Source organism: Vigna unguiculata, chromosome 6 (genome assembly GCF_004118075.2).
Source record: "Vigna unguiculata cultivar IT97K-499-35 chromosome 6, ASM411807v1, whole genome shotgun sequence".
Lineage (NCBI taxonomy): Eukaryota > Viridiplantae > Streptophyta > Magnoliopsida > Fabales > Fabaceae > Vigna > Vigna unguiculata.
Genome location: NC_040284.1, coordinates 16,601,350 through 16,612,559, shown reverse-complemented (window position 1 = coordinate 16,612,559; position 11,210 = coordinate 16,601,350). Strand labels below are relative to the sequence as shown.

The window sequence follows — 11,210 nt, the reverse complement described above, 5'->3', positions numbered from 1 at the left end:
AAACACAACAAAAGTTCGGTTAGATTATGCTCGTTCATTGAAACTATTTTCAATTTTTTTAGTTTATGCACTGTTGTTATTATAAAACTAAATTTCCAATAACTAATAATGATCAACATTAGTTTTACTTTATTAATATTCTATTACAGATTATGTTTATAAACAAATTATTGGCCTATAAATCATTTATTACTGTTTAACTACCCTCTCTAACAGTTGAACTACCCTGCATCTGTTCCAAATTCAATACATTGAGACTGAGTTATCAAAATTATATATGGCATTGCAAATACAAGGAGTTTTTTCCAGGTAGAAAAATAACAAGAAACAAAATACTAACACCATAGTCTGTTTTTTATTTAATGATTTTATTCATGGTGCCATAATTTATACATAAACCATTATACTTTTATGTACCAGAAGAAAAATATAGTTTCTCTGGAGCTAGATTTTATTGATCACTTTGGCAGTTTCACTAGTAAATCCAAGTTATGCCCCAGATCCAGCAAGTCGCCTCTTTGAGGCATTTGATACTGTCAATTGACCAAGTTTATCAGTGTTACCTGATACAGTCCTTTGATTCATGGGTGTATATTGCCTTAACCATTCCCCAACGTAAACCTGAACATATCAGATATTTCAAAATTAGTCAGAAAAGTCAATTCTTGTCGGGTTCACGATAAAAAACAAAAAAAAAATCAGTCTGTAATGGTAGTTCAAAAAACCAAAACAGTAAAATGGTGACAATTTGCAACTACCAAAAAATCCACAGCAAATTACTGTGATATTTGTTTAACTGCCTAATGGAATGTCTGCTATTAGAAAATGTTCCAGAAAACTAACTACGATTAATCCAAAAGTACCCATGCTTGAGTCATTTCCACCATCACATCAACACTAGTACAATTATGCCAATGTGATGGTTTACTATATGCATCTGATGTATTTACAAATATTTTCCATTACTAAAGAAAGATATAGTCCAGCCTCAATGTGATACTGAATGCTACATAACAAAACATTCATACAAGCATATCAGCATTAACAAAATGATTATGCCAATAAGCAAGACCTTACTTAATATAACCAGAAAAATGACTTAGAGAAAGGAAATAACCTGCTGAGGTCTCATAATCTTTGTATCAGGATCATTCAAGGACTCTCGCCAATGTGCCAAGTATCCAGCCATTCGAGGGATGGCAAATAAAATAGTGAAAAACTCAGGTTGAAACCCCATGGCCCTGATGGTACAAAAAAATGAGCTCAATCCTAGTCAATTAATCTGGGGGAGTAACATATGTTACCCTCTGTGGTTACAAAAACTTAATGTAATAGTAGGTTACCTATAAATTAATCCAGAGTAGAAGTCAACGTTTGGATATAACTTCCTCTTGATGAAATACTCATCAGACAGTGCAATCTTCTCCAAGGCCACTGCAATCTGCACAATCAAGTCATTTCAGATGAAACTTACAAATTCAAACTAAATTTATTGAAATGATTTGACATTCATTAAGTATAAGAACTTTTGCAGTAACAAGCTCAAAGAATTTGGCTGGATTATTATAGAATTAAATTCAAATACTTGTACACATACATATACAAAACAGTTTGTAACATTTGTTTTTAAAAATGTCCCAAAATAATACAAAAAAAGACTTTTAAAATATAATATTTAGATATTGTATTCACAGTCCAATCATAGGCCTTATGAACAGCGTACTCAGTTTAAGGAACATACAACAGATACACAACAGCACAAACAGATAACAGAAAATGGATAAACACCTCTATAAGAGGATCCCGGCCAACAATGGAAAACACTTCCTCTGTCAGTTTTCTTAAGACCTTTGCTCTTGGATCATAATTTTTGTACACACGATGTCCAAAACCACTGAGCTTTCGTTTCCTGAAGAAAGAAACACATCAGACAATAATATCAAATAAAACTATCATTTCTCCTACTTGCGGTGAAGAGACCCAAAAAGTAGGAGTCACATAAGAGCAAGTCATTACACCACTATTCTACACAGAAAAGGGAAAACGCAAAGATACAAGAAAGAAATAAGTAATAGCCACCTGGCTTTAACACCCTCAATGAACGCTGGAATGTTCTCAACAGTTCCAATTTCACTCAACATTTTGAGTACAGCCTGCGTAACAAAAAGTTACATTAGCATAGTCAAATGAGTATAATCAAAGGTTAGATTTCTACATTACTTTCTTTCCGTATTTAAGCAAGCAATGGTAAAATAATCACAAGAACATCCTAAGCCATGAAGATTTAACCTGTAGTTTCTACATTATACAAAGGTTAGATATAACTCTACTCTATTTGCTTTCCGTATTTACATTACCTCATTGGCTCCACCATGAAGAGGTCCATATAGAGCTCCAATAGCCCCAGCAACAGCAGTATATACATCAACACCACTGCAAGGTAAAAATAAGGCAATGTGATGAGATAGGTTACTTCCTTTTACTTGGAAAATTACTACTTGGGCTAAATTGTGTCACTTGTGAATATTTAGACGCAGTTAAAGCAGACTCAGTAAATTTGTTTTGCAGAACTCTCGTACTTTTATGTACCAGATTCTACCTTGATGAGAGGTGCCGCACAGCGGATGTAGAACAATTCATTTCATGTTCTGCATGCAGGATGAAGATAATATCTAGCGCTCGAGTTAGCCGAGGATTAGGTTTATATGATCGATTGCCACTGAAAACATGAATAATGGAGACATTATTTGATTTATGCCATATAGTCTCCCGATAACAAAATTCAGCTAATGTGGTTACAATTCTACCATCATTGATTAAATCATACTACATAGTATTTTTTGGTGAGTAAATCTTGTTACTTCTGATTCAAAGATTTTGATTTTTTATATATATGAAGAACAGAAAAAGAAAAGCATCATGAAGATCAGACAAAGAAATAACTTAATACAAGAAACAACTTCAGGTTAATTCAAATATCAATCAGACTTTACACAGTAAGACATACAAAGAATCTAGCATGTATAGGAAATTCTCTGTGTAAGAAAGTTTGTTGGATGGAAGCACAGGCGGTCTTCCTGCCAATCTAAGATTAATAGCAGCAGCAATTGTCGTTATCTGCAGTCAAAGTAGAAAAAATGATGATGGAACAAAGCAGTTGGACAGCCCTTGCAAATTAGCATTGAATTGAATAAATATTTCACAAAAATTCAGAAAATAACCGATAAGCATGAAAAGCATTCAGAATAATTGAATCATTAATTACATATACCATGGACTGATAATTAAGAAGAATAAAGACAACTCAATAAGTAAACCTTTCCAATAACCCGTGCTATTTGCTTGTCTCTCACTTGCTTTGAGTTGTAGATATCAAGACCCTACATTAAAATATAAAAAAGTGTTACGAGAAATAATCAAAGCTGAATCAAATACAACAAGACAGTCAAGGTAAATTATTATTTAAACTAGGAAAGTAAGATGCAGTTCCTTGAATTACTTGACTCATTATACACTTAAATAGTGCAATCACCTTACGCAATAGCTACCAACTCAGACCAGCAGGGTTAGTAACTTAAAGAAAAATAACATTAATTTATAAAATGCTGTAGTTCTGAGCTTTTATTTAATTCTAAATTCCAGTTACCCATTTTTGTAGACATCTAAAATCTTCAAGGGCTCCAATAATGCTTAGAATCAGTTAGAATATCTAGAGGGAATATCATAGTATCATCATTATATATTTAGAGTAGTTTTGAATATCTTAGAAAATTTAAAGGGAGTAGCTTCCATATTTCGTTACATTTTACTATTTGTTTCCCTATTTCATTAGTGTTAAGAAGTAGATTTTAAGTTTAATTCAACTCCACAAAACCTGCTTGTAAGGTGAGGTTTACACCCACTTTTATACTCTAAATTGACCTTATCTCTGGTCGATGTAGAACTTCCAACACACACCCCTCATGCCGGGGTATATACATCTTGTGCGTGGAACTAGACATTAATAGATGATCTGATAGCGGTCCGATAGCGGATGGAATGATATGTCCAACAAACACAAATCTCGCTAGGATAGACTCTAACAATGGTTCTGATACTATGTAGTGGATTTTAAGCCTAATTTAACTCCATAAAATCGATTTGTAAGGTAAAGTTTGTACCCACTTACATACTCTAAATTGGCCTTATCTCTAGTCGATATAGGACTTCCAACAATTAGGATTAAGAGTCTTGTATAAGTAAAAATAGATCTTTGTTTTTTGTATCACTTCCAACGCGCATAATGTCGTTACCTACATGACAATATTATTCAGAATCTCTATTCTCTCTCTTCCTCCTTACCTGCCTAAATCCCTTTAATCTCAAGAGAAGCAAAGTTTATTGTCGTATATAATACTCAAAAAGTCAAATGAAACAAGCTAAAAGATTTGCCAAGTACAGAAATTTTAAAAAAATAGGACAAGTTACACAAAAAAAATTAGCATATTTCCATTACAAAAGTAAGGTTTGAAGGATCCGTATTATATTACCATAATTTATGCATCAATGCTAAGCAGATAAAAAATTCAGTAACTTGAACTTGGCCAAAGTTTGTGTTACTTACATGGAGAGCAGGGTTTGCATCGGGATGATAAACAGACAAAGCGCTCATGGCATTAACAAGCATACCCATCGGATGTGCATCATGTGGCATTGCTTTTATTATATCCTACAAAAGAAATGTATACCGCTGTTGTTAGCTTAATACACTTGTACTTCTAAAAAGAAATTAACAACCTGATTACTCTCCTTTGAATGATCATGACAAAAGAACTATGTAGAGTGATTGCACAAGAAATTCCCAGGCTTATACATTAGAACACAAACCAGTCTGGTAAAATAGCAATATTTGTAACATAAAACATGAACAATAATCATACTGATACATGAACCACCCCTAACCTTTATCAACTATCCAATTAAGTGAGATAACAACATGCTTAGTATGATTCTCAATTTTCTCCATAAAAGCATTGCTAGAATATATCTTCGAGAGTGAAGACAATAGAGACATACAATACTAAAGTGCAAGTTATGACTTCATGATGTATGAACTATATGAAGTGTATGTGTATGTGCATGAACTTACTGCTTAATTTACTCTGATCTACTAAAATAGCTTTGAATCACTTGTTCACTCTAAATGCTAACCAATAGATAAAAATAAAAAGAGCTACCAAAGTTTTTTGACAATGTAAAATACAATTGCCATATTAAATTTTTAAGTAATAATACAAAAGATGTGATTTGCTAACAAATCTAAAAGTGGTTACTGACTGAAACAAAAAAGGTTGCCAGATAAAAATTTGGGTCCTTAAACCAATAGTAAGTTATTTGATAGCAGAAAAGCTCACCAAAACTCCTTGTGGTACAGCTGAATGCTGTGATATGTTGAACTCCCATGCTGCTAACTGACTTTCAGAAGGCAAATTTCCATACACTAAAATGATAGAGTAAGATAGATTTAACAAACACTAAAAACATATAAGTAATGCATAAAATGAAGCCTGAATTTATTAATAAGGAGACTACATCTACGCATCTTTGGTGATATAAAATTAGAAACTCAGATAATCATCAGTGAAAAGAAAAACCCACTATTTATCAGAAGCAATGGCAACAAAAGCCCCATGCACGTGCAAAGAAATTACTAAACAATACTCACTTATGAGATATGACACTTCCGTAAAGGTGCTTTTCTCTGCCAATTCCTCAATCGGATATCCTCTATATCTAAGGATTCCCGCATCACCATCAATGTAAGAAATCCTTGAGATGACTGGAGCAGTGTTCAAGTAGCCAGGATCATAAAGCTTGAGTCCCTTGTCATTTTTCCCAGTTGATATCTACACATCAAAAAGTTAAAAACCCTATAATCTAATACTAAGAATTAGCATACATAAACATCATTACAATTAATTACAGACCACCATATCTACAATTTCAGTGCTTCACTATAAAATCTGAATAAATACCTACAAACAAAAAATACTTACCTTCAAAGTTGTTTGGATTGTGAAACCCTTTTTTTTTTCATTTTTAGTTTTACTTGTAATAAAAAAATTTCACAATGTTTCCATCTTATCCTATTTTCAAATGCTTGAATAAGAATCATTGAAAAACAACTTTTTTCCTTTTCTGGTTTTTACTGTTTTCTATACAAACTTTTGAAAATAGAAAATAAAGTGAAATAACTAAAAGAAAACATTTGGAGTTTGGTCGTTTTGCATGTTCTCAATTACAAAAGAGAGAGACCCTAATGCCAAATTAGTGCATCCCCAACTTGATCCTTGAAATTAAAGCAGTCAGGTAATTGATCCCTGACATTAACAAAAAAGCAAAATTACCTCTGAAATTGTAAATTATCAATCAATTCAATCCATCCATTAGTTGGTGTCTTGTAAAATTGTTAGAAAAACTGAGTTGGTACCTCAAGTGTTTGCATGACATCCAAAAGTGCATGCCATGTAAGAGGAACCAAATAAATTGACTGAAAATTTGATAAATCATTTTTGATGAAATTGACCCCTTCTCTCTTCAAGACCAGCACAAGGGTAGGGCCACTAACACTCAAACCCTAGGCTCACAAACAAAAAAATATTTTTGCCAATAGTTTCTCAAAGCAAAAAGGTCAAATTTGTTGACAAAATGACCCAACATACAGCTCCCTAGAAAAGTCTCTTTCTTCCAAAGTTCGCATTAGGTCCCACTCACTGTTGGCCGGCCTCACCTCACCTCTCTTTGTCTTCACACTATTCATGAGTGCACAGGAAAAAACATTTCTTCAAAATTTCAAATTCCAAGTGCATACATATAGGGAATAAAAAAGACTTTCACAGTGGTATGCAGTTGAGTGCTAGGATTAATCCACGTACAAGCAAGAAGAACTAAAACAAGGAGCAAGCAATTACTTCCACATGAACAAAACCTAAAGTTTTGATCAAATATGCAAAGTTTACTCGAAACACATAAACCCTAATCCGGAATTTTGCGGGGAACCCCAAAGCTGGATGCAGGTTGAAATTGGCCACAGCTTATGTTCTTGGGCTTTATGTTCTTGGCAGTGTTCAGGAACTGAAAGAATTAGGGAGAGAAATAGGAAAAGGTAGAGCGAGATTTAGCAAAGACGTTTATTGAAATGCAAAGATAGAACTTCAAGAGTTCCCCCAAGTTAACACTCCAGACAGAGAACAGACTTTCTCCCAATAACAATCAAAGAACCAAAAGTAACTCTTACAAACAACTCACTTAGGTATTTATATAACACAACCTTATACTCCAACACATTACTACTAACTAACTGATGTAACTAGTTCTTTTTTCTTCTAACATAAACCTACCATGTCTTAGGAATCTTAGCCACATCTAAGACTTGTCTTCTTCTAAGGTCCTAACATGGTGAAGTCAAACAATTCAATTAAATTTTCCAGTTCAGCCAATGCATAAGTGATTGCTTGCTTACGTTTTGCTGCTTCTTGTTCAAACACAAGGTCAGTGTTATAATTACAGAAATAAGAATCATATCTCTATAATTCCAGATATAGGATCACATCTTTATATGAGAAATATCAAGATCATATTTGTGCTATTCTAGGATCATATTTTTACTATTAGATGATATAAAATCTCTTTAATTTATTCTATTGATTTCTGTATTTCAATAGAAATAAACTACCCGTGTTGTCACAAAAATGTGGTTTCAACTCAATGTTTCTTTTTATCTTTATAGTTTAACAATCACAATAATTCTCATTCTCCACCAAGTGCAGAAATTTTTTATTTAACTCCATGTATATGTACGCCCTTTAGAATTGGAAATGTTCTAGAAACATTTTTTCTGAGCTGAAATTGATAATGGTGTGAGCTGCGAAATGGAGCTGAAAAAGTTGTACTTCAATTAAATGGAGAACACAAAGAGATGGGTGTTCAATTTCATCAAAAAAGATTTATCCAATTTCAGTCAAATTTTTCCCTACTAAGTGGCAGGTATGTGTGTGCTTAGTTGGATGACATAGGTATTCGACATGCCAACTAAGATTTTTTCACGTTAAATGACACCAGCTAATAAAAAGACCAACCTGTATGACAATTTATAATTTCATACATCAGTTTGCCTATGTTGATGTCAGTGACCAAATCGACCGATCCCTAAACCAAATTGGTGATTCACTCATTCCAACAAATTCAAGAGACACAAAAATAACGTAGTTCGTCCTTGAAATTGTTAGGTGTAGTTACCTGGTCTCTGAAACTAAGGAAATTAAAAAAAAATAAAAAACTTAGAAACTTGAACTTTGATATTTCAATCAACTTTGTCCAACTGTTACAAGCGTAGTGTATAACTTAAATTGTTAATATTAACTTCAGTTCACAGACCCAAATGATAGTAATTAGTAAATTTGGAGACTTGGATGGAACGGCTTCTATTTTTGAGGATTAGTTTGAAATTTTCATAGTTTTAGGACCTAAGTGACCATAAAATTCATTTACCGACAATCACAAAGGAGTAAAATTGAGCACAACCCAATTCACCAAATTAAAACGCCTTTCAAGGATCAAGATCACAAGAGAAAAAACTTTCTACTAAAAAGCACATCGACATAAATCACACCACAAATCCAAAAAGAGGAGCCAACCCCAACTCCAAAACGATTCAAAGCAAACGAAAAAATAACAATTGACAAAAACCCACTTCCTAAAATCGGAAATGGAGAATGAATCAGCATCAGCAGTACCTTCTTGAAGTCAGAGGCTCTAACGGTGCCTTCTGGGGAAACCTCGATCTGGTACTTTTTTCCGGTCCTCTCATCGACGATGGTGAGGGTACCTTTGAGGTTCCCAGGCGGCGAGGCTCCGGAGGCCGCGGAAAGGTGGAGGGGTTGGATCGTGGCGGTGGCGGCAACGTCGGAGGGAAATAAGTGAGCTGCGAGAGTGGCTAAACGATTGCGTGCTGTGTGTTCGGAAGCGGTTGACATGGTTGTTTGTCGATGGTTCCTTGTTGATTGGAGAATTTGAATGATTGAAGAAAGGGAAAGGATTGAATAGGCCAATGGATTTGCGGATCAGAGTTGAATTGGAGGTTTGAAGGAAGAGAGAAATTGCTTCAGCAATTGATGCACGTGTGCGTTCCAGAGTTGAATATGCAGAAAATGCACGTGTTCCCATTTTTGTTTTATTTTTCATATTTTTTTCGACTATTTATTAATTTAATTAGTTGAATTTTGTTTTTCATTAATAGAAACTCTCACTTTTAAAAATACAATCATGATCTTTTAACAATTTAGTTAATCCTTTCCATTTTAAAATGTATATAGATTAAGGCTTTCAATATTCGTTAACATTTTTATTAATAATTAATTATATATTAATAGTGTGAATAAATATAAAAAAAATAATTAATAAAAATAAAATAAAGTAATTATTTTTTTACGAAAATGTAATTGATTAATTTTGGTAATAATCCTCTCAAAATTATATTTTTTAAAATACAAACTCGAAGTCTTATTCTAAAATAGAAAAAAAATATAAAAGTAAACAAAATGATATAATATTTTTTTATTAAAAAATTTTCATTTTCTTTCTTGAAGTTATTTTATCATTTATCTCTCCAAAAAAATGGAAGTATTAGAAATAACTAGAATAATGATTAAGGAATTCACTCTTAGTATAATTGTTTTGTTAATAATATTATCTTTAAAACTAATTATTCTTTTCCTTGATTTTGTTCTCTTAGTATAATTTTGTACGTTAATTTTTTTACCTGAAATTACTTTTATGTGGTTAATTGTTAGATTGTATTTGAATTTAGATCAATTATTTAAAGTAAGAAGAATGTTAATAATACCTTAAGGGAATTTAAGATGTAATTAATGAACATTAAATATTGTAAAAGTTTATAGATAACTACAATATTAAATGAATAATAACTCCAACAATTATTAATGTATTTTTATTTTATTTAGAGAAAAAAAATACTCATAAATAAGTGTTATACATTTGTAATTAATAATTTATTTGATAAAAAAGAAGTTCAAAAAATAATAAATTAATTATATTTTAATATTGTTAAATATTAAAATATAATTAAATATTAAAAAATAAAAAAAATATTATTTTTTTAATACAAATAATATTATGTTAATTATTCTTTTATTAAAAAATAAACAATTTTTATTTTCTGTTAATTTAAAAAAAATTTACGTTTAATTATATTTTAATTTTTAATAACATTAAAATATACTTATGTTAGTATTTAATAATTTTTTAAATTTTTTTTTTAGCAAATAAATTATACTTATATATATGAATTTTTTTTTCTAAATAAAGTAAAATTATATTAATAATTATTTCGGTCAAAGTTTATTTAACATTTTTGTTGTTTATAAATTTTTATAAAATTCAATACTTATTAATTATACTTTTAACGTATCCAAAAATATGGGTTAGCATGACATAATAAAATTATTTCATCTTCTTAAAGATAAAATTAACTTAAGTTTTGGTACTGCGAGAAGCAACTTATTTCAACTTTAATTTATATATTTAAAAAGTAATCATTTACATAAAATTTATTTTATGAAATTACGGATACTAATAGGTACTTAATGAGAATGAGAATTTAACCCGAGTAGTAAATATTTAAATATTTCTTACCATTTAATCAAATTTCATTTCAAACTCAAAGATACTTTATTCATATTCTTCGATTTATAATTTTATTTTATTTTATCACGTCAATTAAATCAATCATGAATAAATGTTTTACTTGTTTCTTTTCTTTTCTTTTTTAAATTTTCATTTTTTTTTCACTACTGCAATTTTATTGATTTATTCCTGGTGTTACACTTTACTTGAACGGTTGCTCTCACCATATTTACAAAATCCAAAATCAAATAGGCTTTTCAAAAAAACTAGTTAAACTGAATTCTAAACCTTAAAATATGCATACAAGTTAATTTTAATCATAAATTCCATTATTAAATGCAGATCACGAGAATTTGATTTGAAGAATAAATGAAAACTTATAACTTATTTAAGCTAAAATAGTCTGATTAGATAATAGTTTTACATTTTACATTCTATAGATTAAGGCATGTATGATCCTCTCTTTGTCGCTTATTGTCTCTCTGTAAAAATTAGTTTTTAACTTGTTAGAGCTAAGAAAATCGATG

General features: G+C 31.1%; 1 protein-coding gene across 1 annotated transcript; it reads right to left on the bottom strand.

Annotated features, from left to right (window-relative positions):
• Positions 1–233: 233 nt before the first annotated feature.
• Positions 234–9,176, bottom strand: LOC114188205 (citrate synthase, glyoxysomal-like). Its single transcript, XM_028076765.1, has 13 exons — positions 8,775–9,176; positions 5,705–5,885; positions 5,394–5,479; positions 4,604–4,708; positions 3,318–3,380; positions 3,008–3,117; positions 2,600–2,719; positions 2,358–2,433; positions 2,080–2,153; positions 1,789–1,909; positions 1,344–1,441; positions 1,118–1,241; positions 234–621 (listed from the first exon to the last, which is right to left on the bottom strand). Exons 1-13 carry the CDS (start codon positions 9,012–9,014, stop codon positions 490–492), a joined length of 1,530 nt encoding a protein of 509 aa, XP_027932566.1. The 5' UTR covers positions 9,015–9,176; the 3' UTR covers positions 234–489.
• Between the last annotated feature and the right edge of the window lie 2,034 nt (positions 9,177–11,210).

Excerpts from the sequence above, each read along its gene's own strand:
- LOC114188205 (XM_028076765.1), bottom strand. The coding sequence starts at position 9,014 with ATGTCAACCGCTTCCGAACACACAGCACGCAATCGTTTAGCCACTCTC. Across the intron at positions 2,720-3,007 it reads CTATACATGCTAGATTCTTT|TGGCAATCGATCATATAAAC; the intron begins GTATGTCTTACT and ends TCATGTTTTCAG. Across the intron at positions 1,910-2,079 it reads ATTGAGGGTGTTAAAGCCAG|GAAACGAAAGCTCAGTGGTT; the intron begins GTGGCTATTACT and ends TTCTTTCTTCAG.